This window comes from Sorex fumeus, unplaced genomic scaffold (genome assembly GCF_029834395.1).
Source record: "Sorex fumeus unplaced genomic scaffold, SorFum_2.1 ptg000037l, whole genome shotgun sequence".
In the NCBI taxonomy this organism is placed as follows: Eukaryota; Metazoa; Chordata; class Mammalia; order Eulipotyphla; family Soricidae; genus Sorex; species Sorex fumeus.
This window is the reverse complement of record NW_026606094.1, coordinates 48,201,294-48,226,862: the sequence shown is the minus strand read 5'-3', so window position 1 is coordinate 48,226,862 and position 25,569 is coordinate 48,201,294. Positions and strand designations below refer to the sequence as shown.

The 25,569-nt window shown below is 50.0% G+C and overlaps 2 protein-coding genes and 1 long non-coding RNA gene across 3 annotated transcripts; 2 read left to right on the top strand and 1 right to left on the bottom strand.

Moving 5' to 3' along the window:
• Positions 1–1,482: 1,482 nt before the first annotated feature.
• Positions 1,483–6,349, top strand: DLX5 (distal-less homeobox 5). The gene is made up of 3 exons (XM_056118202.1): positions 1,483–2,062; positions 3,969–4,153; positions 5,273–6,349. The coding sequence occupies exons 1-3, from the start codon at positions 1,708–1,710 to the stop codon at positions 5,600–5,602; spliced, it is 870 nt and encodes a 289-aa protein (XP_055974177.1). The 5' UTR covers positions 1,483–1,707; the 3' UTR covers positions 5,603–6,349.
• A 5,643-nt stretch (positions 6,350–11,992) lies between these two features.
• Positions 11,993–16,293, top strand: LOC130027643 (uncharacterized). Its single transcript, XR_008793041.1, has 2 exons — positions 11,993–12,495; positions 14,240–16,293. It is a non-coding gene; the product is annotated as an uncharacterized LOC130027643 (long non-coding RNA).
• A 93-nt stretch (positions 16,294–16,386) lies between these two features.
• DLX6 (distal-less homeobox 6) lies at positions 16,387–20,770 on the bottom strand. The gene is made up of 3 exons (XM_056118404.1): positions 20,174–20,770; positions 18,716–18,909; positions 16,387–16,845 (listed from the first exon to the last, which is right to left on the bottom strand). Exons 1-3 carry the CDS (start codon positions 20,658–20,660, stop codon positions 16,594–16,596), a joined length of 933 nt encoding a protein of 310 aa, XP_055974379.1. The 5' UTR covers positions 20,661–20,770; the 3' UTR covers positions 16,387–16,593.
• Between the last annotated feature and the right edge of the window lie 4,799 nt (positions 20,771–25,569).

Genomic DNA, 25,569 nt, shown 5'->3' with positions numbered 1-25,569 from the left:
TTTCCATGCATCTCAGTTCTCTCTGCCAGCTTATTGGAGGCTGGAGTAGTTCCATGACAAAAGGCAGACTAAACTAACCTTAGACACAGTTAAGTTAGATGCTTTCTTCAGTTGAAGGAGTAGGGAAGATGGAGCTTCCATTTGCAGAACTGCACGATATCTGTATAAAATTTTTGGGAAGACCTAAGTCAGGACTCAGTTCCTAGACTATTTGAGAGGTGGAAAAATGGAGAACTGTAAAATGACTTACACAAAATGTCTAAGCTCTCTCCCAGATGAATCACAACTAGAGCAAAATTGACACTTCATAAAAAACCAACTATGGACCAGACCGCAGTACTGGGCTTGTGTTTGATTCCTGAGCCCTTTCATCCTTTGCACAGTTGCTCAGATGTCTTCAAGGTGGAAAACACAGGGATGAGGGAGCAGGAAGCTAAGCCTCAGGAAGGGAAAACTAGAACCTCTGGTGCTGGCCATGGAACAAAGAAAGTGAAATCTTGGAGCTTCACTAAGCTTCACTGAGAAGTCTGATCTATGCATTTTTGCATGTTTCTCAGTTTCCATCTGATCCAGAAGGAATGACAAGTCATAAGAGTCTTAGACACGGAATCCAGAATTACAAGCCTTTTCATTCCAGTGGTCCCTAGGTAGACTAGGACACTGAAGGAAATACAGGCCTGCGTACTATTCTTCAGAACCAACATTGAGAATTTGAGCACCATTATTTATGCTTAAGGTAGAGTTTATAAAGAGTCATTGTAGGTACTTAGGGCTGCAGAAATCATACCATTTACCACTGAATGGACAGTTTGCCTTCTTGAGTATCTGTACCCAGTAATAGTTTGAGGAATACTCATCTTGTGCAAAGGAAGTGCTTGATGCACATTTGTCTTGACCCAAGTTGCAAATTTTCAACACATGGAAGTTACAACTTGTTTCCCAGCATCCCACTAAAGGTACTAGTCTTTGTTCCTACTCATGTTCCTCCCACGTGGGGCTACCCACGTCAACATCAGTGTATATGATTCCACACTCCCTTCTGGTGAGCCCAAAAGGGCAGGAGGTGGTGAGCATAGACTGATCATCACTTCTCACTGTCACCAAAAATGTGCACTTTCCGACGTGGTTGGCTGGAACACATTTTCTCCAGACATTACAGAGATGTATACAGGGGACTCTATGTTGTCTTTAGTATTCACTCAAAACAGACTGCACACCGTCCCTCCTAACACACACACACACACACACACACACACACACTCACACACTGCAACAGCACTTATACATGTACACGCACACGCACACACAGTCCCCCTCCCTTCCATTTTTTCTCCCTCTTTTTTTAAGCAACGCTTTGTTGTGCTAAAACTAGTTGGACGAGTTAGGGTGTTGCTGCTGCTCTGGAGGCCCTGGCCAATGGAACCCGATCCACCCCGCTGTGCGTAAGCGCGCAATTAAGGATTTAACCAAGGCTGTGCTGCGCCTCAACCAGCAGTCAGCCTGCCGGAGACAGAGCCTCCACGACTCCCAGCTTCCTCCTCGCCGCCGCCGCCGTCGCCGCCGCCTCCTTTTCTCCTCCTCCTCTTCTTCCTCCTCCTCCCTCGCTCCCACAGCCATGTCTGCTTAGACCAGAGCCGCCCCACAGCCAACTCGGGCAGCCGCCGCCGCCGCCACAGTAGCAGGATCAGCCGCCGCCGCCTGGGAGCGATGACAGGAGTGTTTGACAGAAGGGTCCCCAGCATCCGATCCGGCGACTTCCAAGCTCCTTTCCAGACGTCCTCAGCCATGCACCACCCGTCTCAGGAATCTCCAACTTTACCAGAGTCGTCGGCCACCGATTCCGACTACTACAGCCCCGCGGGGGGAGCCCCGCACGGCTACTGCTCTCCTACCTCGGCTTCCTACGGCAAAGCCCTCAACCCCTACCAGTACCAGTACCACGGCGTGAACGGCTCCGCCGGCAGCTACCCCGCCAAAGCTTACGCCGACTACAGCTACGCCAGCCCCTACCACCAGTACGGCGGCGCCTACAACCGCGTCCCCAGCGCCTCCACTCAGCCAGGTAAGAAGCTGCGGGGAGACACCCCGGACGAATGAAGCGGGGTGGAAGACTGGGGGCCACCCCACTGACTGCAAAAGGGGGCGCCCCTGGCAAGAAGGGAGATGGGGTGGAGGTGGAGGGCTGAACTCTGCGAGCCACAGGGGCCCCCCCACCCGGGCCGCTAGCAATCAGGATTCTTACTCGAAGCCTTTGGGGCTCCCGGGCCAGGATCTGGCTCTTTGCATACCTTCCAGGGGACCCTCAGTGAGATCCACATTCCTGGCAAGCCTAGCCGGGAAGCCCCAAATGCTGTAAAGTGGTATGGGTGGAGAGAAGAATCAAGCCGCCCAAGCGGCGTTTGCGTAATCAAGAGGAGGTTGGTTGTTGCAGTTTGGGGTGAGCGTGCTCAGCCGGTGCTAGTGGAATCGACGCCCTCAACGGGAGAGCCGGCAGGGCCTGTGAGGGGTCGGGGTGAGGGTGGGAGGACGAGAACGTGGAGGGAAAGAGCAGGCAGAGAGCCTTGCCGTCTATCTAGGACACTTCCAAAATCAAGAAACCATTTAAAAGTAGAGGATGGCTCAGTGGGAGGTCACATTATTGGAACAGTCTGTTTTTTTCTTCCTCCAGAGGTGCCCCAAATTTGTCTCTACCCCACCATACTCGGTCTTGAACTTATTTGGAAAATTTGGGGGTAAGGGCATAGTGTGATTGGGCCGTGGAAAGGCAGGCAGACCACTACAATAGGCTTACTGGGGTCAGATCTGATCTTTTCAGAGCAGCACGTGTAACTCCTGCTAGTATTAGCATCCGCCTGACCTCGGCAAAATGTAGACCACAGTCTTCATCCTCCACCCATCCTTTCCCAAGAATCTGTCTCTCTCCTATATTCTCTCTCTCTCTCTCTCTCTCTCTCTCTCTCTCTCACACACACACACACGCACAAACACACACACACTCGACTTAGAGGTTCTGTGACTCCTTACAAAGATGTACACATGTGATAAGGTGGTAATTCAGGAGCTAGGGACTTGTGGCCCCAGGGCCCGTTTATCAAACAGTTTTTCTGGGATTCTTCCACCCCCTCCCCCGTGCTCAGCTCAGACTCACAACCTGGTCTGCGCCCCTTTCCAATGAAACACCCCATCCTCTGATTCCTCTTCTGCACGGGACTCTTGGTGAACTTTAATGCGAGACTGGGATGAAGTGCCTTCCTTTCACTGTCTCTGTATTTCGTACAAAAGTGAAAGATTTTTTTTCCTTTCGGCTAAGAACTTATTAAGTCTATTTGTAGAAGAAACCAGACACATCTGTGTCCTCGCAGATCTGCAGGGAGATTATGGGGGCTGCATAATCGGCCCTCTGTCTGCAGCGGCCCTGACCGCTTTACTGCTGAATTGAAGAAGCAGAGTTTGCTTGTGGGTCTTTGAACTTTGGAGACCTCGGTTAGCTTCTTCCTCGCCCAAGCGTCTGGCCTCCGCGGTCGCCCGAACAGACGCTGACAGAATGGGGAGGTCACCACCCGAGCCTCCCCCCAAACCCCCTTGAAGTCCCGGCGGAGGTGGCAAAGAAATACCCGAGACATGCGGCTGAGCAGAAGGTGGGCTTAAAAAACAAGTCGGGGTAAAGCTGGCACCGCTGCACCGGCGCAATCGCGTACGCCCCAAGAGGCACAATGCCGTTAAAATTCGCGCAGCACCAGCCCTTGAGAAACGGAACTAACAGAGTTGGGAGTTATCGAGACCACCTGGCCTATCACGATTTGGGTGAGGGGTTTACTTCTCTGAGTCTTGTAAAGCGAAGATCATGGTGAAGTGGGGAAGTAGAATGAAGACTGCGTGGTAGAAAACTCAAGGTTGGTAGCTGCAGGTTCTGCAAAAGGGCCCTTGTTTGCCGACCAGCTCTAACCGGGACTCTTTTGATTATTTAGAAAAAGAAGTGGCAGAGCCCGAGGTGAGGATGGTGAATGGCAAACCAAAGAAAGTTCGGAAACCCAGGACTATTTATTCCAGCTTTCAGCTGGCCGCGTTACAGAGGAGGTTTCAGAAGACTCAGTACCTCGCCCTGCCCGAACGCGCCGAGCTGGCTGCCTCGCTGGGATTGACGCAAACACAGGTAATTCTGGCCGCGGCTGGTCAGCAGCTCCGCTTTGGCTGCAAGCCAGGCCGGCCCGCACGGGGTCGGTTGCGTGGAACTGGGGCCAATTCCACTAGGGAGAAACTTGCAGATAGACAGAAAGGTGCCGCCCCTCGCCCTTTCCTCCTCAGGGCAGGCCTCGCATTGGCGCCAGCAAGGTGGAGACGGGATGGAGGTGCCGACCGTCTGAAATGAGTTTTCCCCCACCACCTCGGGCCGGGGCAGAGATGGCCGACCCGGCAGTTTCCTAGGAGGGTTCTTTCTGGGACGCTCTAAATCCTCCTAAATCCATCCCGATTGGAAGCACAAAGTAAAGCTTCTCGAGCTGTGCAAAAAAAAACCAGCGGCCTTCGGTAGGCTCCAGACTCTTAGAGAGTCGAGAACGTTGTTTGGATCTGGGGTTCGGCGGTTTATCAGGCCTCTGCAGCGAAAGGGTCTTGAAGTAGGGGGTTGGGGGCGCTGTTGTATGGGGAAATGATCCCAGGATGGTCCTAAGTCCTTCTTCACTCCTACGCACAATACTGCTGGCCCCGTAGGAGAATAAAGAAAGCGGTTGCTGGAACTGCAGGCGGAAGCAGCTCTAGGAGCCAGGGTAGGGGGGTAGGTGCCAGATTGCAATCTGGCAACCCTCCCTACCCCCCCAACACACACACAAACACACATACACACACACACACACACACACACACACACACACACAGCCGGCCCCAAGCACACTTGTGGATAGCCTGTTCCAAGGCTTTTTCTCTCGGGGCTCCGGTCATAGTTTTGAACACCTTTGCGGCGTCGCGTTCAGTCAGCCCCGCAGATCTCCACGCGCGCGTGCACGCGTACCTCGGCCACACTAATTCTCCAGCCCAGACAAAAGACAAAAGGTTGGGAGTCGTGCTCGGCCGCAGCGCAGTGCAAGTGGTGCAGGACCCGGCGCCCCCGGGGACCCGCGATCCAGGTTTTGCCTGAGGCCCAGCCCCTGGATCGTAGGCCCGGAGCGTGGGCCCGGCCGCTTGGAGGCCAAAAATACCTCGGGTCGCAGCCCAGGGGAAGGCGCGGGAGGCCTCCCAGTGTCCCGGTAACCTGTGCCTTTGTTCCCCCACCCAGGTGAAAATTTGGTTTCAGAACAAAAGATCCAAGATCAAGAAGATCATGAAAAACGGGGAGATGCCCCCGGAGCACAGCCCCAGCTCCAGCGACCCTATGGCGTGTAACTCCCCTCAGTCTCCGGCGGTGTGGGAGCCCCAAGGCTCGTCCCGCTCGCTGAGCCACCACCCTCATGCCCACCCTCCGACCTCCAATCAGTCCCCCGCGTCCAGCTACCTGGAGAACTCGGCTTCCTGGTACCCCAGCGCAGCCAGCTCGATCAATTCTCACCTGCCGCCGCCTGGCTCCTTACAGCACCCGCTGGCTTTGGCCTCCGGGACCCTCTATTAGATGGGCCGCTTTCTTGCTCTTTTATGGGACTACTGTGTTTTGCTGTTTTAGAAAATCATAAAGAAAAGAATTCTTATGGGGAAGTTTGGAAAATGGAACCGAGAGTCATGTGTAAAGCTTTTTTTTGCATGTAAGTTATTGCATTTCAAAGGACCCCCACCCTCCCTTTTTTTTTACAGACGAACTTTTTTTTTTTTGTGCGCAACTGTGGACACTATCAATGGTGCCTTGAAATCTATGACCTCAACTTTTCAAAAGACTTTTTTCAATGTTATTTTAACCATGTAAATAAGTGTAGATAGAGGAATTAAACTGTATATTCTGGATAAATAAAATTATTTCGACCATGAAAGCAAAAGAGTTCTAAAAAAGATACTCCTTTGCCTCACTTCTAATGAGCTAGTGAAGTTTTACATAGGCATTAAAAAGAAGACAAGCTGTGCAATGGTCAACAAGGCAAAAAGGAAACAAATTGGTGGCTGCATGGTTGAGAACTGTACATGTGTATATGTTGGATGCTGTACTAATATGCCTTTATACATGTGGCCTGTTTATAGTGTTGCTGTATAATATATAGGTGAGTTTTTTTTTGTCTAACTACCAAGAAAAAGTTTAAATAATTTTAAGTTTAACCCCAAGTTGTCTCAGGTAGAAGGTAATGTTGGAATCCAAATACAACCCTTCCAGCCTGTGTATCAAAAGCAACAGAAATCCCTCAAAAACTCCTCTGAATTCTAAACTCAATGCAATTATTTTGAAGAACTACCTCCCCCCCCCCCCCCACCATCAGCTTCTGTGTATTGCCAGAGCAATTAGACAAATTACACTCCCTTCAAAGGGAGCTTTTAGAGATGAGAAAATGAAACAAAAAGGAAGACATTTACCCTCATTTCTCTTAGATTTTTTTTAAAATCAGAAGTGTTTGCAGCATGACAAATGGTGGAGCTTTGGACTCCTTGGGTGCATGATTAGAAATGATTATAAATGTATTTGAACTCTTTCAGAAAAAGGCCTGGAGAACAATGATGGGCCTAAATCAGAAGGCCAGCAGGGCACGTGGAGAGCATTTCTTCCCCTGCCAAGAGTGGGAATTGTGGAGTGGAGGGAAGGAATGAAAGCTTTGTGGCCTCATGTTGATATCATTTCGGGTGAGGTAATAGTCTTAATATAATTTCCCTCTCCATTCTCTTCACCACTCTGAGTTTTTCAGGGAGAGTTCCTCTCTGCTTTGCTTTTTACATAAAACAAAGACAAAGCAGTTTCCAAAGGATGGGAAATTGAATCTGTTCGCAGGATTTCTTTTTTGTGAAACCTTCTTGGGGTAGAGAGGATGGATTTGCTGCATCCTTTGCCTACGTCCTGTCCTTCTCCCAGTATCTTTACTTTTAGACATCAGGAGTGTGCGCAGAGCTCCCGGAGGGGGTCCAGAGCTGTCTCCTGGACTTGAATGTCATATAGTTCCTTTGGCTCTGTTTCTTGGATAATCGCATGTTGAAAATTACAAGATGCTTGAGAAACATTTTACAGCAAGGGAAGTTGGCAGCAATAAATGTGACAAAGAGCTTCTTTAAAGGGGGGGGATGTGGGGGTTAAAGATTAGAACATAAAAAATTACATCCTGTCATCTGAGGATTTCAGAGCAGTCTCTTCCAGGGTTGGGAACTAGACCTGAAAAGGCATGCTGTGTGCCTGGAGGGGAATTTACCTGTGTGTGTGTGTGTTCTGTTCTCTCTCTCTCTCTCTCTCTCTCTCTCTCTCTCTCTCTCTCTCTCTCTCTCTCTCTCTCCCTTCAGGAATTCAAAGGTTTGCTGGGTCTTTAGGAAACCCCACCAGACTGCCATACTCCACTGCAGACCCTCCTCTTCTCCAACCTGTACCCGCCCCCCCCCCCCCCCGCGACAGACACACAGACAGACACATACACACACCAAAGCCCTAGCAGTCCCTTCTCCAGGATTTCTCTCTTTTCCCCCCTTTCTCAGATGAAGCTGGGGATGATGGAGGCATAGTGGGCAAAGCCACATGAAGCTCCACTTTGGTGTTTTTTTTTTCCACCAGCAGAGAATAGGAGATTGGGGGTGGGGGTAGAGGGATTCATTTCCTGCTTTTCTTTCTTTGCTTGTAAGATTTCAGAGTTTCCTTTACACCCGAGCCTGTGCTTTATTTCTGATGAATCCAGTAGGGAGGAACTCTGCAGCCGCGCCTCGCATGCGCTTGGAGTGCTTGTTTGGGAAGGTTGGGGGGCGCACCCACTCTCTGACTCTTCACACTTCCCACCCACTGGCTTCCTGAGAGTGGCAGGGATGTGCTAGGTACAAGCTCCTTTTCTTCCCACGCACACTGTGGGTAGGTATTTTTCCAACTGCCCCTGTCCTCTCCCACCTCTATCCCTGCTTTTACTACCCCACTAAACAAGCAGGCGATCAGCAAGAAGCCCAAGTTCGAACTCTTCTTGGGAAAGAAGCGGGAAACTTAACAACCGCCTTTCCTCTCCCAGCCCTGATGCTCTTATTAAACTCTCCAGCCTCTCAGCGACACAGTCTTGACTTCAGGATTCTTTCCTTTATGCTAATGTCACTTCTTCCTCTTGCAGTGGCCTCTTCTCTAAAACAGTGCACTCTCTCTCTTTCTCTCTCTCTCTCTCTCTCTCTCTCTCTCCTTCCCTCCCTCCGTCTCTCTCTTTCTCTCTTTCTTTCCCTCCCTCTTTCCTTCCCTCCCTCCCGGCCGGCCGCCCCCTTTTTCCGCTCTTAAAATTGGTCCGCAAGTCTTGGACAAAAATATTCTGACAAATCACTCTGTAGCGGGTTTTCCCTGGCACCATGGGGATTCTCCCAGGAGGATTTAACTCCCAGCAGTCCTGCGCCCAGCGATGTAAAAATAACAGATCCTCAGCAAAGTCTAAAAATATCTAAGAAGATGTTTCTCTCCCCTCCCACCCACCTCTATCTCTCCATTGTTTGTGCCGAGCCTAATAGAAAGGTGCACCATTCCTGCGCATCCTACTGCTCTATCTGACCCAGGTTTCTCAACCCCTCCCTGGACTCCCCTCTGATCGCCACTCCTGGACCTCTGCTTGCTTAGCTTCCCATATGAATCAGGTCCACTTGAAGATTTAATTCTTTTTCATGGGCCTCTTTAGCTCCCCTTCACACCCCAATTCTCCCAATGCCCCCCCTCCACACACACACACACACACACACACACACACACACACACACACACTATCCTCAAACCTCCTTATAAGACCCAGGAGGCTGAGGGAATGCTGGCAGCGTTGGCAATTCCTCGGTGCCCGGTTCGCCTCCAGGGCCCTCTTAGAAGAGAAGAGATAAATTGGTCTTTGTTTGAGGCAAGAGTTGGGCTAGGCGGATTTCTGCCCTGTTCCCCCCACCACCACCACCCCCCTTTTTCCTGGCGGCCACCTCCTTGTGGAACAGGGGACGGCCTGGAGAGCCGAGCAAAGCCTCATTCCTGTGGGTGCCAGGCGGCTCCAGTGCTGAGCCACAGGGCCTGAGACACACACACACACAGGAACCCGCAAACCTCGCTGCCCTTGATCTCGCTCGCTCACTCTCCCTCCCGGTGGGGCACCCACCCGGGAGCCAGTCCACCCACACTGGGATCCACCCAGGCCTCAGCCTCAGGCAGGAGCGTGTTGACCCACACATCAACACACGCACACACCCCCTCCTGGTGACACAGGCCAGGCCAGGATCTCCCCGCCCTTGCCAGTTCTCTCTCTCCCACCCCTGATCCCACAATCCCAGACGCGCCGGCTGGCCTCCTTGGGGCTCCTTTGATCCCACCGGACGCCTTGTGGGTCTCGGCGTCCTGGCCGCGCCGTCCTGGGAGTCACCCACTGTGGGCCCAGGGCCAAACCGTGCTGGCCTCCTCCCTGCGCGCCCGACGGTTTACTCGGGCCTTGACCCCTCCGGGGTTCCCGAAGTCCAGCCTGAAGCGCCAGGGATGCCTCCAGGAACGCTGCCCCCCCCCCCCCCCCGCCTCCAGCTCTTAGCCCGCCCCCGCCCCCCTGCACTGCCTCTCTCAGAAGCGGATGGACCACCCCCCCGCCCCCCCCCCCAAGCCCGCAGGCCCTGGGATCGTGCGCCTCCCACTGGCCACGGGGATCGCGCCAAGCCGGAGCTCACCAGTCCTCCCGGGAGGCACGCCCAGAGGGCAGACGCCCTCGGGCACCTCTGGGAATCGCGCCACGCCGGCGGGTCCGCCTGCGGTCACCTCTCTCCTCTACCCGAAAGCACCCCCTCCCACAGCGGCAGGCTTGAGGCTCTGGGATCCCGGGAGTTTGGGGTGGGGAGGGGGCGCTGCGGCTTGCTCCCTCCCTCCTCTGGCGTCCCCAGGTTCCCTGTACAATGCATTTGGCTTCCCCCGTCGCCCCCCCCAGGCACGGTGAACTCTGGGCCTGAAAAATAGCTCGAATAGCGATAGTAGATGTGGGATTGGCTAAATATTTTTTCTACGCATCCCTATATCCCCCCCTCCCCAGCCCGGCAATTCGCATTTTCCTTTGCATCTGACAAGCGTTAGGTCCCCCGCTGGTTGGGGTAGAAAGTCTAAGTTGTATCCCCTGCGGAGGGGACTAGTCGGATGCCCGTAGAGTCTTTCCCTCCCGTCCTACAAGGTTGCCCGTTGTAATGTAATAATCTGTTTTATAGGAAGCTGGGGAATTAATGAATCTCCCTTTAAAGGAGATGAGAATTCTCTTACAGCAATTAAATATTTCTGCTCTTTTGTTCGCTGATACTTTGTAGTTACTTCTAATTTATGGGGATCCGAATGACTCTCTTTGCCAAAAGCACATGTAATTTTGAATCGGTTCCATATCCTAAACCAAGATTTATATAAAACCGTGAAATACCACACATTACGACCTTTCACCACAGGAAGGGAAAAAATGACTTCATAACATCATTCTACACACGTACCCTCCAAGTTTCAGTAACAATTCTCTGCGAAGTCTCTACCATAGGCAGACGTGTGTGTTTTAAAGAAGAGGGTGGGGGTGAAGGGCAGTAAACAATTCCCAAGCTATGATTTATTTTAAAGCACTTTTTTCCCCCCTTGCAAAGACAAGACAGAAATCTACTACTGGAAGCTGTCATCCAGGGACAATTCCTGCTACTTGCCATTTGCAAGGTGGGAGAATAGGGGCCAGGGAAAGGGCAAGATACAGCCTCAACTTGTATCTATAAACAGGGGTCATTACACAGGGGTACATTTCATTATTGCCCTTAAATTCACAGGAGTTAGGACCCCTGCTCACTGCCCTGCAGGGTGGCCCTGAGCGGGTCTGGAAGGGGAGGGGGAAAGGGAGAATTTTCTTACTCTGTTCTGAAGGCTGGAAAAGATGCTGAAGAAGGGGTCCTGGCTCATGCAGGGCTCAGGAGAGATTTGGAGATAGATATATGAACTTTAGGTGTCCACAAAGACAAGTACTCTGCTAGAACTAGACTCCAGAAGTCTCAACCGGGATAGAGAAGTCTTCATCCCCAAAGCCACAACTGACTCAAAAGGTTCATTTTGACTCTGGGGCGGGCATAACCTGTCTTTAGACTTTCTCTGACTTTATTTCTCTTGTCCCCCGTGTTACGTGTTACTCTTTACCACTATATGGTGGGGAGGGGGGTGAGGAAGGAACTGTCCTTTATCAAAACTACAGAAAACTGGATTTTCTGGAACCCAGACAGCAACATATTAGTGTCTTGTCGCAAAAGCAGTAGCTATACTGGACTGTATGGGGGGAAGGGTGTTAATTAATAAACGTTAATGATAGTATTAAAACCCAAAGCCAGACAAACCTAGTGGAGGAGAGAGCTTCCCTACCAACTTTATTTAATTAGCAGCAATTAATATGTTTCTGTTAATATCCTTTAGGACTCTCAATGACTCGTTTGCTGTGAAAGAGGATGGAGACTGAGTGTAGGAACACTTAGCAGCACCCGGGGCGTTTTGCTCTGATGACAAGAGAGATTGCAAATTCATTTAAGAAAATGTTCATAAACAAGTGACAAGCACACTCTGGGCTGCCTTCCTGGAAACAATGGTGAAACTGACAAATGTTCTTTGCTTGGGGGAGGTGCACTTTTTTTTTTCCTAAGCAAGAAAGCGGTTTTTTTTTTCAATTTGGAGAGAGGGTGGGGGTGGGGGGGGTGGGGTTGGGGGAGACTTGAGGTTAAAAGAATTATTTCAGACTCCAGGCAGCAGCAGATGCAGAAACCCTTGCAAACACATCAGTCCTACACATATTGAAGATTTGGACACGTAATGCTTCAGACCACTGATTTGCTATTTTCTTAATTCCTGCTCTTCTTTTTCCATATGAATCAAACAGTCTTTTGTCCTTCAGGGTTTGATTTGATCGCTACTGTTCACATTTCACTTTTGTGTTTTCCTCTTCCTATACCATTACTCATTGAGTGCCCTGTAAAATTACAATCGTACATTTTCAACTCAGCAACCCATTTGCAGTGCAAAAATAGGGTCTAAATAATGGCTGAATTAGCCCTACTGGACAGTTTCAGATGTAACACTCTGTAATAATTATATTGCAGGCTGGATTAGGATGCTATTATCATAATCTGGACGTTTACAATTATCTGTAATTTGCAAAGATGCGCCAGGTCTTGATTACAGCAGTTTTTTTTTTTTTTTGTATCACGCTAACCATCACTAAACAGTGACAGTAATAACAGCTAATTTTGCTGGCAATATAAGAGGTGCTGGGGTGTGCAAACAATTTCACACCTGGATGTGCTCACTCAACCAAGAATATAGAGAAAGAGCTTCTGCCCTGAGACTCAGAAAAAATTTTCCTCTGCTTCTGTTCAGTATAGATTTCTAGACCCTGATCATTGCTTAAGAGATATTCACTGGGGGTAAGTTTTTATTTCTTGCATACTTCAAGGTACAGTTCCTATTTTTTTCTCACAATGTCCAAGCTATCTGTATTGCTGTTGTGATTATGAACTGAAACATTTCTTGATAGATTAGTCCATTCTGACCTTTTATTCCCCTTTAAGGATATGAGAAGGTTTGTTTTTCTAGTGAGTAAGAGAGTTTGGGTGAGAACGGGATCTGAAAAAACTAATTTGTCTTTCTTGCATTCTGTGCTGTTGATGTATGTGATGCAGCTTGTGACTACTGCAAAAAGAGCAGGTTTCTTTGGGGTGTGGAAGGAGACGGCTGCAGAACTGAAGTTAAAATTTAGTTGAAAATGGTTTCTCAAACTAGTCGTAGGCAAATCCACTGGGGTCATCATATGTGGTGGGTTGTTTTAAATGTGGAGGGAACTCCTTTTCACAAGTATGCGTCCTTTTGGGTTGGCAAGTGTGGTTTGAATCTCTAGACTGAATAGTACCTTCCGCATCTTGCATCTTCCTCGACTAGTGAGAAAGTTACTAGTTACCGGAGTAACTGGCCTGTGAAACACTTTCAGGTTTGCTTTGCTGAGCCTTTGCCTGAGGCTGGAAGGTGGAGGGGAGGCTGGTGTGTGTGTGTGTGTGTGTGTGTGTGTGTGTGTGTGTGTGTGGTAGTGGTGGTTGAGGGGGGCGGGGTGAGGGGGGTAAGGGGTTGGATGCAAGCCCCAGAGTTTTAGCCCAAACGCTAAGACCTTGGGGTTGAAAGGGCATGATTGGCTAAGACATGGAACCGTGCTGCAGCGCAGAGGAACCAGTCTGATTTAGGAAAGCAGCAAGGAAGACTCTCGAAAGAAGCGCGGTGCTGTTCTATCTATAGATGACGCTGTTTCCTGGCACTGTAAACCTTGGAAGCAACTAGAAAGCCTGAGAAATCTTTGATTCTCTCGCCCCAGAGCAGAAAGGCAGAAAGACCTTTCTCCGGTGGCAACCTTTGGATTAAATTGTGTCAAAATTTAATGAGATGCTTATTGGCGCTGAGAGAAAAAAAAAAACACCCAAAACTTCCTCCTCATCCTCATTCCCACCCCCCTTGAAGCTATTTATTCTCTCTCTCTCTCTCTCTCTCTCTCTCTCTCTCTCTCTCTCTCTCTCTCTCCCCCCCCCACCCCTTTCCTCCCTCTCTGCCGCTCCCCCACCTCCGCCCCCCCTCACTCCCCAAGAAAATATCTGGTGAGAAAGAAGCTCCAGATCTGGAACTCTGTGAGGAAGTTCCAACATGGGGCGGCGTAGTAGGCACTAGGATGGGGCTCTGCCTTTCACCCAAGCCCCTCCTACCAATCCTCTATGGAATCAGTTTACTATGGGGTCAATATTCTAAAGAGTGAAAATATTAACCCTTCAAGTTCACAGGACCCCGAGGAAGTCCGGTCCTCATGATAGTTCTGGCAGGACCCCTTAGCATCATTCCCTGTTTAATTGAACTCATATTGAGGGATAGAAAAATGATACAGGCACATTATGACAACACCTCCAGTGCCTTCACTTGCATTTGCTGGGTTTCAGAATTCCATGCACTCACGGTGGTTTGGCATGTGTCTGGTGGATTTTTTTTTTTAAAGAAAAATTAGTGTTGGTTTCGATGTATGGTAGCTTTCTCCCTAACATAATTTGAATAATTCAGCAAAGCCCCACTACCAGCTGTAGTTCTGCAGCCTCTTCCATTCTTTTCAGCATTATAATTTTGGTTAATTTTCAATTTTAGGTCCTACGTCTCTGCAATTTGTGTATGAATAACAGAATAATTTCCCTCTTTTGTTTCGCCTTTCCTGTTCCTGAATCTAAATAAAGATGGCTTTTTAGTATTAAAAGTGGAAGAAAATTACAGGTAATTATCTTTGACGGTAAAAACGCTGTAATCAGCGGGCTACATGAAAAATTACTCTAATTATGGCTGCATTTAAGAGAATGGAAAAAAACCTTCTTGTGGATAAAAACCTTAAATTGTCCCCAATGTCTGCTTCAAATTGGATGGCACTGCAGCTGGAGGCTTTGTTCAGAATTGATCCTGGGGAGCTACGAACCCAAAGTTTCACAGTAGGAAGGGGGAAAAAAGAAAAGAAAACATTTTTCCTAATGTAACAATGCGAATGCTAGAAAATGACAAGACTGATCGGTTTTAAACCATTCTGAAGACTGACTGAGCGTGGAAGTTGCTCAACAAAAAAAGGAACGGGTATATTGGTAAGTAGTCTTTGCTTTGTGTCTAATTATAGTGACTGTCCTTTTGCACGACTGTATGTCGCTGTCATTATATGGAGCACTCTGAGTATCTCTATTGACTTCTGATAAATGGCTCAGTGGTTTCAAGGTTCATAATTTGAAGGATGCCCAGGTCTGTAGCCATTAATTCTCGCAGTATGGGGCTTCCTGCTTGTATGACGAAAGGACTTTTCATTTTCATTATTTCTGTGCTTTCCACAAGATCGGAAGGATGTATTTCATTTAGGATAGTACATTTTCCTACCTACCTAGCTTGCAAAGGGTTTAAACATTAAGTAGTCATAATTGTGAATTTACTTTCTATATTTTAACCTTTTTCTCTGTAAGAAGAACTGCTTTCAAATAAAGACAAATACAGCTGTATTTGTATTTGACTGAGGAAAAGGGAAAGAAGAAAACTCAGTTTCAGCACTGGAAATTGCTGGATGTCTAGGGGTTAACCTGGGAATAACATTCAAATATTTAAAATAGATAAAATTGGAGAAATAAATGTGTTTAAATTATAATAAAAATATAAATGCAATGGAAGCTAAGAAAACATCCGTAGTTAATGTTAAAGCACTTAAGACAAAAAAACTAGTGCTGCAAACTGACATCTTCGTAGGCATTTGATGTTTATATATAGGACTTCCCATATTAGGAAGTAGGAATTCTTTTTAAGAGTGATAAAAAATATACTGGGAGGGAGTGGAGGGGGAGTAAGACAGAGACACACAGTGAGAAATATACAGAACACTCCCAGCATTTTGTGGCTTTTACTCCATATATGAAAGAAGACAAAAACATACAAAGTATATGTACAACTAAAATTCAACAATATATACAGAAATGTTTCTCAATATAAACGTCCCTATTAGCTTAGTGAACGCCACCATTTCACCTAGTAAAGGTATCAAAGCAATAGAATGGTGATTTTGGTTGTTTCTTCTGTCTTTCCTGATTCCAGTTCAGGGTTTGGGGTGGGATGGGGAAAGAGTGGTTTTCTCTCTTTTCTTTCTTTTTTTAAACCATCATTCTTGCTCATTGCATTTTGATAAAACATACAGCGTTCCCTTTGTGGCAATGTTCTGCCCTTACAGCCGATTTTCCCTTTTCTTTAGAGAGGGTGTTATGTGAGGGATTGTTTTCTTTTTTCTTTTTTTTTTCCTTTTTGTCAGTCTGGGATTTGGTAAATAAAAATTCAGGAGTCCCAAATGTTTATCTTTCATCATGTAATGTCTTAAGCTCATTAAACAAGTAAAACGCTGCCATGTTTGTGCAGATTCCTCTGGTGTGGGAAAAAAGGTTGTTTTTTTTTTTTTCAATCATTTTTGATGGATACTCCCAAAGAGAAGAAGAGGCTAGAGCCTGGATCCCAAGGGATAAGGGTGGGGGGGGGGGAAACCGATCCTTACAAGGAGGGGTTTTCAGGAGCACTGGCATAGAAACCAGTCTAGGCTCTCTGGATCTCTCCTCTGCCCTCCCCCCACCCCCCATGCAAAGATCAATTACTGAGGCTGCTCAAAGGGAAAAAGCAGATGAGAAGAAGAGAAAGATGGGAGGAAGGGAAGGAGGGAAAGAATGAAGGAGGGAAAAGAGAAGAGGGAACAAGGGAGGGCGAGAGAGAGAGAGAGAGAGAGAGAGAGAGGGAAGGAGGGAGGGAGAGAGAGAGAGAGAGAGAGAGAGAGAGAGAGAGAGAGAGAGAGAGCTCGCACAGCAAGCGCCCAGATGGTCTCGCCACACGTAAGAGTTCTCCTGAGCCAGCTCCTTTGGCTCGATTTGGCAGATGCAAGCGCAGGTCCTGGATCCTCCTTGCATTCGGACGTTTCCCTAGGGAATCGATTCCCCTTTGACAACTCACATCATCTGTGGTCTCTGCATCGTGTCCTGATGTGGAGAGGAGTACCAATGCGAATAGCCAGGCATGTAGCTGTTGGGGGGCATACTAACGCCCTTGGCGGAGGCAGAAACGTCCCACACCGGAGGCAAAGCCGGGGAGCGTGGCGACAGGGCCGCTGAGCCCGGGAGAGGATCACTCTCATGGGGGTTACTGCCCTGCTTCAGCAGTTTCTTAAACTTAGAGCGTTTGTTCTGAAACCATATCTTCACCTGCAACAAAATGTAGCAGTGATCATTAGACCTGAAAATCACAGATCCAGTGCTTCCACTTGAGACCTTGAATGCAATATCCATACTCCAGCTCCACTGCTAACCCCCTCCACACCCACAAACATCAAGGCCTCAAGTTCCAGTCTTTTTCTTCCTCTTTCTAGCTTCTCACCTCCACCCACATTTATTAGTTATCTTGTAATACTTTAGTTTGGCTCAAGCCTGTATTACAATAACTGCATAAAAAAGGAATGAAGGTGAATACGATAACTAGGATAACTAGGTCCATACTCCGAAAGAAGTTTTTTGGTTTTTTTTCTTCAAAGGAGAACTTCTCTGGTCAAAGCCAAAGGAATGCACATCCTCTACTATGATATTATGTTTTTCAGTTTATGAACCCCTAACCTGGTACAATGACCAAACAACTATGAAAAGATTAAAGCTTGCAAGCAAATGCCTTGGATACACTTGCGCACACAGCACATGCCATAGACTTGTGCATGGAGCATCTTGCTCCCAACATAAACATACCCCTACATCCTGCAGGGATCAGGAATGTACTTCCCTCATTCCTATTTTGTATGTTGCATAGTCAATTGTGGTCAACAATCATCACATGATTGTTAGTGCAGTCATTAAAAGTCAAAGGGCTCATGAAAATAAAACATGAACCAGGAATCTAGGATAAGAACTTCCCTAAACTAACATCCCAAATCTACATTATTTGAGAAGGAAACTCTATGATGAAACTTGTTTTTATGCTTAAAACTCCTAAGCCATAGGAACCTGCTTTTCCAAGAGGACAAGTTACTTCAGTAGCGGGAATCCCTTCCATCTCAAGCCCCAAATATTTCCAGTAGCCAAGAGAAAGCAGGTAGAATCAAAAAGAGATAAAAGAACATATGTTTCTAAGGCACTATACAAGCATTCTCCAGCAAATATCTAATAATTTTTGAAGTCTTCGTGCTGAAGATCACCCACCTGAGATGAGGCCTATCACCCCATGCAGCTAAGTTAATAGACAAGGACAAAAACCACAGGTGATTGCAACCTGGTTTATGACCAGAGTTCTAATATACCTGCTTAAGCCCCTTCCTGTGAAGTCTGAAATGCCCATATGTCTTTCAAATTAGTAGGACAGAAGAACTTCAGCAACTGTACTTAACTGAAGCTTTACCTGCTGTAATTTGGGGAAGCGTTTCTCTTTGATCTCCAGCTTTGCCATTGTTCCCAAGACCTGTGCTCCAGGGACATATCCCAGCCAGCAAGCCAGTCACCCAGAATGGCTTAACCATTGGGCTTAGGGCAATCTTTACAAAAATCCCACCTCACCCAGTCTTGGAAGAATAGTTTGTACCTTGGTTCCTTTAGTAAATCCCATTGGAGCCTATACTTATCTGGCTCTTCTCCACCCCATTTCACTTCATATTTTTTTTTTCCTTTGTCAATGAGTTGAAATCCTTATTAACTCCCAGGGCACACCAAAAATCCTTCAAAAGATATGGATCTCATTCTGCCTCCTGGTCTAAAATCTTTCTCTTTCTGCTCTAGGTTTTCTCTCTTTCATGTTATTTTGCTCTGGACTAAATTCCGAGTCTGGCCATTAAAATACACTAGTTTGGGATGGGATGACGGAGGGTTGGAGGGTTGGGAAGAGGTGCAAATCAAATCCAGTATGCAACACCAGGTCATTTATTCCAAACTGTGTTGTCCCAGGAAAGTGCATAACTGGAGCAAAGGCAATTGTCATTAAGCTCTTTCCATCCTTGGTTGACTAGGCCAAGAATTCCTCATGTTGTGCTGCTGCTCCCTGCCCGGTGTGCAAGCGGGGATCAGCTTTTCAGGGCTACTCGGGCTTCTCGGGAATTACCTGTGTTTGTGTCAGTCCTAAAGAAGCTGCCAGTTCAGCTCTCTCAGGAAGGGCCAGGTACTGAGTCTGCTGAAAGCGGTGGTTTAAAGCCTGGAGCTGCAGGCTGGAATAAATGGTCCGAGGCTTCCGAATCTTTTTCCCTTTTCCATTGAACCTGATTTCCCCGTTTTCAATCACTGTGGTTTTTTGTTGATCTGCAAGCAAAGGAGACAGAGGAGCGGGTCACCTGTAAGGCTAATGCTGCAGTCTCCCTGAGCGCGGCTTGACCTGGTCTGGGTATCCCCAAAGCCCAGTGGGGGGTTTCCTCGGAAGCGTCCCCAAGCCACCTAACCTCCCAGGGATCACGGTGCCCAGGTATACCCAACAGTTGCAAAAGCTTGCCGATCCTGCCTAAGGCCCTAAAAAAGGCGCAGTGGCTGGACCAAGGGAGCGGGCTCTGCCCTCGGGCGAACAGCTTCACTGCCACAGCGGAGGCGGCGCCGGCTGCTCTCCAGGGCGCGCGCCTCGCCGCGGGGCGGCTGCTGGGCCGAACTGTGCCCCTCGGCCTGTCTTTACAGTGCCTTACACGGTGCTGGAGCTAGTTTGGTGCTCCTGGAGCCTGTGGGCTAGATGTCACTAGCTCCAATCTCTTGGGGGAGGGATGTTCAAAAAGATTCTGCTGAAACGGACCAAAACCCCAGGCAAAATCGAACCGGCCGCTCAGCCCAGCTCAGGAGCGAGCGGCGCCGGGCACGGCAAGTTTGGGCTCCTCGGTTCTGAGAAGCATCTGCCCGCGGCCCTCGGTTCCGCCTCCACGAACAAAGAAGCTGCCAACCCCATAGTGAAAACCCAGAGGGAGGGGACCCGATCCGAGATTAGGGGAGGGGGGGTGTCACCTCGGAACCCGCGGGAAAGAGTCCAATTGTCACCAGGAGAACCAGCGCCAGAGGCCACGCCAGTTTCCCCCCCGGGTCACCGACGCGTCCCGGTGGCCCACGCAAAGTAGGCCACCGGTAACCCAGTTGGGGCTGGGGAGCCACGCACGCTCCAGCCCGGGAAAGTCCGCAGTCCTGTCCGACGCGGGTCCCAGACCCGGCGAGCGAAGGACGGACGGACGGACGGACGGACGCACAGACCGTGGGCTGGAGAGCGCAGAGCGGGCGCCTCGAGGAGCAGAGCCCGCCCGCAGCCGGAGGCGCGGCCCGAGCGGCGCGCTGGAGAGGAGGGAGCGAGGCGCGCGGCGCGGGGTGCAAGAGCCGCGGGTCCGAGGCGGCGGGCGAGGGCCCGACCGGGCGAGGCCGGCAGGCAGGCGCCAGGCGAGCGGGCGCGCACGAGGCCTGGGCCCGGGCGCGCCGGGCCGCCGGGGTGGGGGGGGGGGAGGGGGCCGGCGGAGGCCCCGGCGTGGAGGAAGTGAGCGGGGCGGGCGGGGTGGGGGACAGCCGGGAGGCGGGAGAAGCGAGTGTCCCGGCGGCCTCTCACCTGTGTCGTCCCCTCGCGTCTGGGCGGCCGCGCTGCTGTTGTGGTAGGACTGGAGGTAAGGGCTGTGCTGCGAGTGGCTCATGTAGGGGTAGGCGGCGAGCGAGCGGTGGTTGTAGGAGTTGCCGCCGCCCGACGCGTAGGGCGAGCCGTGGTGGTGGTGCTGGTGGTGGTGGTGGTGCGAGCCGGCCGCCGCCGCCGCCGCCGCCGCCGAGTGCAGGCAGTGCAGAGGGTAGTGCGCGCCTGCCATGGCCGGGGAGCTCTGCTGCGAGTGCGGCTGCGGCGGTGGCGGCGGCGGCGGCGGCGGCGGCGGCGGCGGCGGCGGCGGCTGGGGCTGCTGCTGCTGCTGCTGTTGCTGCTGCTGCTGCTGTTGCTGTTGCTGTTGTTGCTGCTGCTGCTGCTGCTGTTGCTGTTGCCCGAACTCCATGAAGGCGGATTTGGACGAGTCCTGGCCTTCCAAGCCGTCAGCCATCGTAGTCATGGTCATCATCAAAACTTTGGGGGCTGGAGAAAGCCTTCTCCCGGGTTTCCTCCACCCTCCCCCCACTTGGCTCGCGCCGCTCTCCCTTCTGCAGCCACCTTAGCTCGTGGGATCCTTGCAAAAAAATAATAATAATAATAAAAAATAATAATACAATAAAAAATTAAAATGTAAAAAAAAGAAGGGGTGGAGATGGTTCTCTCCTTCGCTCTTCTCTAATATATATATTTTTTAATATAAAGAGATATAGTGAGCGGGGCCTTGTTAACTCAAAGGGAGGAGGAAGGGGGAGGGATGGGAGAGGAGAGGGGGGAGGGGGGAATCTGCTCTCCCCCCCCTTCCTTTCCCCCCTTGGATTTTTTTGGGGGCTGGTGCAGTTTAAGGCAGAGATTTTAAGGTGGATTCTGCGAAAGTTGCGCGTCTGCTTTCAGACTTGATGTAGACGCCACGAGTCGAATGGTTTGTCTCCAAAGGGCAGCGCCTCCCCATTGGTCAGTCGCCCCCTGACGTCACAGGCGCACGGCTTCTACTGGTGTGTGCGGGGCTCGCCGAGTTCTTCGCCTACCTTCGGCAACTCCAATCCTAGCCCGGAGCTATAAGCCCCGGCCGCGCGGCTCTGCTCACCGGGCCAACCCGGAGGGAAGATGCCTCCACCCGGTCGGCCTCCTACCTTAGCTCGCGCCTCCCCAGTCCAGAGCCTTAGTCCCCAATACTGCAGCCCTGGAATAGTCTGACGGGGTGCTGCAACTCTATCTCTGTATCCCTTTGCACCCGAACAGGCTGCCTGTGCTCAGAAGCAATGCCCCCTGCATTTAAAGCAAGGCCCCCTCCCTCCCTTGACCTCCTCCTCCCACCTACACCCTAGTCCCTCTACAGTCCCACGGGAGCTCCTTGTCACTGTGGATTTTTCTAGACATAGTTTATTGAAATCGCAGAGGGAAGAAGAACCCCCTACACCTGGGCCCCACCCCATGGATGGGTGAGGGGGGCAGAGATAAAGAAAAGTCAGATCCCGTGGTGGCGAGGTTCCTGTCTTTTCAGGCCGTATTTTCTTTATATTGAACAAAAAAGGAGGAGAAATCTACCCCCCCGCCCCCCCCCCCCCGCCCCAACTCAGCAGCCTGTTCTGAAAGCGAATCGTTGGAGGACTGACAGTAATGCATTTTTTTCCTATTGAAAACAGAAGCTACTGTAATGCTTTCAAATATATGCAAATGATACATGCGGTTAGTGGTTTGGCAAATCTTGATTACAATATAAACTACCCAAGTAAAAGTGCCTTCGTACTAAATTTGTCTCTCGATTACAATTCCAATTGATTTTATTTTATTGTCAACATTGTTAATGATAAAAATAGAGTCGTTTTACAGTTATTTTTACTTTCTGGAAGGAGGCAATTAGAGTTCTAATCAGGAATACACAAAAATCTCCCATGATTAACTGCAGTACTTTGTTCAAATTGCTGCTATAAAATTCAGAACAATTTGCCTGTAATGATTATGGACTGGGTTTATTTTGGGAGGTGGAATAAAAGTGGATATAGCATAAATTATCCTCTAATTATACACCAGTGTCGCCTCAATTATCCTCTTATCAAAATGGTTGTCTAACTGCCGCATTTAGTTTCAATTCTCTCCTTTTTTTCTATAAAAAGAACTTCATACCTTGTTATTATTAATCCATTTATTATTTGCAAGGGGATTTATATCCGCACATCCAGGTGGTAGAACCACTTCTCTTTCAAAGATGGACTGGGGAAAGACATTAAGTTCGGAGCAGCCCAGGGCTGCGGATCTAGCCTTTCTCTCTCCAAAGTCTCCAGGTTCAGGCAGCCGAGCAGAGACTGCGGAGCTCCGGCGTGCAGCTCAGCCTGGGCCACCAGGTAGGAGAGTCGGATTGGGGACCCGGTGCCGAGGAGGGCAGGCCAGGCCGGGATCGGGGTCGGGACCGGGACTGGGGCTGGTTCCTGGGACTGCGGGGAGGTATAGGTCCCCCTCGCCGCCAGTGGATCTCGTCCGGGTGGACGAGACGCGCAGACCCTCGCAGGCTCGATGCCAGCTTTCAGTCTCAGAATAGACCCAAGCCCGGAGTTTGGGCCATACAGAGACTCTGGGTCAGCGTGCATACAGGTTTGCCGGGTCGAGGCCGCTTCTCCCTTTTTGGAAACTCGGTGGGGGATGGGAGGTGGCTCCGTTGCTGCTAATTAGCCTGGACTCTTTGTCTTATGATCCAAGAAACCCCAGTACTGGGCAATTTAGTGGTGCCAGTCGCCTTTATAATTCGAGGAAAGGTGGCTGCAGATGTAACAGCTCGCACTCTATTTACATATTGAGCGTTGCTCCCCGGCAGCGGCTTATGCTAATTGATTTCCCAGCTCCCAACCTGGGGTCTCCAGGCATCCTCGGGCTAGTTCGCCTTTTTCTTTTTCTTTCTTCCCATCCTCCATTTTATCAAATGACCTGAAGCTCGCTGCCAGCGGGTTTTCTCTGGGGTTCTCGGGGCTCGAGCGTTTACCTTCTCTCCCCCACCCCTCCCTTCTCAGCCAGCCGCGCTTAACTTCTTGAGCTTCGGGAGCCGGTTCAGTAACTCTGAATTCATTTTTAAGTGGCGTGCCTTGTTCCCCTCCTTTAAACAAGAGGTGCACTTTAACACGTGAACCAGTAACCCGATCCACGCGTTTACAAATCGGCAGTGAATTAAAACAACAACAAAAAAGCTTCAGGGACAATGAAAGGGATGGGTAAGGGAGATATGTGTGTGTGTGTGTGTGTGTGTGTGTGTGTGTGTGTGTGTGTGTGTGTGTTGGGGGTGGGAAGAAAAAGAGAGATCAGAAAAAGAGAACACCCGCCCCCAATTCCTTGGCGTTTTCTCGATGCAACCGGGCTCCACGCCGAGCTTGTTTGTAATGCCCTCAAAGCCAGCAGGTAGACGTGGCAGTTTTATTGCTTTATACCCTGCAGCTTGCTGTTAACACGGTTAAGGTCCCCCTTTCCCCCCCACCCCAGTCTATGCTGCACTTTATGATCGCAGGTGCACTGCTGTCCTCCTCGCTGGCTTTCCTCAATTTCTGCGGCACCCCGAGTAGGGATAGTAGTGGCGGGCCTGGGAAGGTCCCTATGCTGAGCACCAAATCTAGGGCGCAGCAACTTATACTTGCAAAGGGATTCGGTGTATGGGAATGGGCAGGGGGGTGAGGGGGAAGTGAGGAGGGGTCTACTTTGCTCTACGCCCGCGGAAACCTGGAGGGCTGGGATTATTTGAGGTGCAGCTGCAGGGCACTCACTCCTCGCCCGGTGGAAAATAAAATCCTAGCGCGACCTTCCCGAGGAGCAAAGGTGCTACCCCACAGAGGTAGCAATTGCTGCATATGCAAAGGTTCACTGCTGAGACCTGATGAGCCGTCCGAATTGGGCTGCCACAGACCCACTGGGGCTGCGAGCGTGGGGTCCCTCCTGGCTAGGTAGAGGGCTCTGTGCGCGTTTACGGGACGCAATCTGCACTGCAGGCGATAGAGTCCCGCCTCTCCCACGGGTCTCGGGAGTAGCCAGGCAGAGAGCGGCCGTGAGCGGCTGCCACGTGTGGCCTCTTGCTCGAAAAGTTTGACGTGCCGAGGCTGCTTGCGACTGGAGCTGCTCTTCGCAGCTGGTTTCTTTTCAATTGAATCGCGTCTCGGCTTCTTCGCCCTTCGCCCAGTGTCGCGGGCGGCGGTAGCGAGCCGAGGCAAAGCGTTCGGCGTTCACCTTTGGTTTGTAACAATCGAGCCCTTCTGCTAGAGGCTAGAACTTGGCTCCCGTTGTTCCGGCCTTCCTAGGCAAAGCGCATGCCTCGCAGAGGCTTTCAGATCCGAGCCCCAAGGGTCTCTAGCCGGGGCTCTACCTCTTACCTCTTTGTCTGGCCCCAAATCGCTCCTCGGCCTGCCCTGGGGGTAGGGAGGCGGCCGGAGACACTTGCGAAGGCTTTGTCATTCAAAATAGATGTAAAGTAGGCAATTCCCTGAGAGTAAGAGCCCTCAGGCTCTTTAGGCCCTGTAGTAGGTGAGGGTGCTATTCAGTAAGTTTCCAGAAGCAGGATTTAAGGCCTAAACCGCCCCTTCTTTGTATGGTGTTGAGGTGGGGGTGGAAGGTCTTCTGTGTCAGTCGTCAGTGTTAGAGAGAAATCTTTAGGTGCTGGGAATACAAGGTCAACTTTTAGGATAGTTTGACCTCAACAACTATGGGAAGAATGGTCTCTCTGGGTTGAAAATCTAAGGCAGTCCTACTAGCTGGGGTGTTTCCTGCTGAGTTGGCCCGGCTGATGTGTTGGGTGCCCGAGTAGGGTTAGCTGCCTCCTCCTGTGGTAGTACATTCAAACCTTCAAACCGGCCAGATCCTGGCTGGGTTTGGTTGCTAAGTTGGGCTCAGTTATCACGTTAATTCTAAAGAAATTAGACCTGGATAAATAGCTTTTGAATTCAAAGAAATAACTTGGTATTGATTTACATAGCCATGCTTTTAAAAAAAAAAAACCCTTCTTAAAAGGAGACATTGGTGGAAAAAAATTCCTGCTTGTCTTTTCCCATTCAATGTAGAGTTCTATTTGTGTACATGTGTAGGAAAAGGGTGACTGATATCCTGGAAACCCAGGCACCTCTCTCCCTCCCCCGACACATGCACCTGGGGAGGCTTGGGGTGAGGGCATTTGAGGGCTGCCTTTTTGCTTTTCTCAACTCAGGCTAGGGATGGTATCCCCATACAGAAATTATGGCATTGCTTTCTTTGGTGAAAAACCATAATATGCTATTCTTAACAAACATCATCCTGCCCTATGCTCTCTAAATTCCAGTAGCAAAATGAGTGCTGTTCAGTCCCAGAAAGGGTCTCATTGAGATCTAGGAACACTTTATCTTCTTCATCTCTACAGACCAAGTTTCCAAGAACAG

Bases quoted from the DNA above. Each gene is read 5' to 3' on its own strand.
- DLX5 (XM_056118202.1), top strand. From the start codon at position 1,708: ATGACAGGAGTGTTTGACAGAAGGGTCCCCAGCATCCGATCCGGCGAC. The intron at 2,063-3,968 runs GTAAGAAGCTGC...TTGATTATTTAG, and splicing joins CAGCGCCTCCACTCAGCCAG to AAAAAGAAGTGGCAGAGCCC. The intron at 4,154-5,272 runs GTAATTCTGGCC...TCCCCCACCCAG, and splicing joins TGGGATTGACGCAAACACAG to GTGAAAATTTGGTTTCAGAA.
- DLX6 (XM_056118404.1), bottom strand. From the start codon at position 20,660: ATGATGACCATGACTACGATGGCTGACGGCTTGGAAGGCCAGGACTCG. The intron at 18,910-20,173 runs GTGAGAGGCCGC...CTTTGCTTGCAG, and splicing joins GACGCGAGGGGACGACACAG to ATCAACAAAAAACCACAGTG. The intron at 16,846-18,715 runs GTAATTCCCGAG...ATTTTGTTGCAG, and splicing joins TAGGACTGACACAAACACAG to GTGAAGATATGGTTTCAGAA.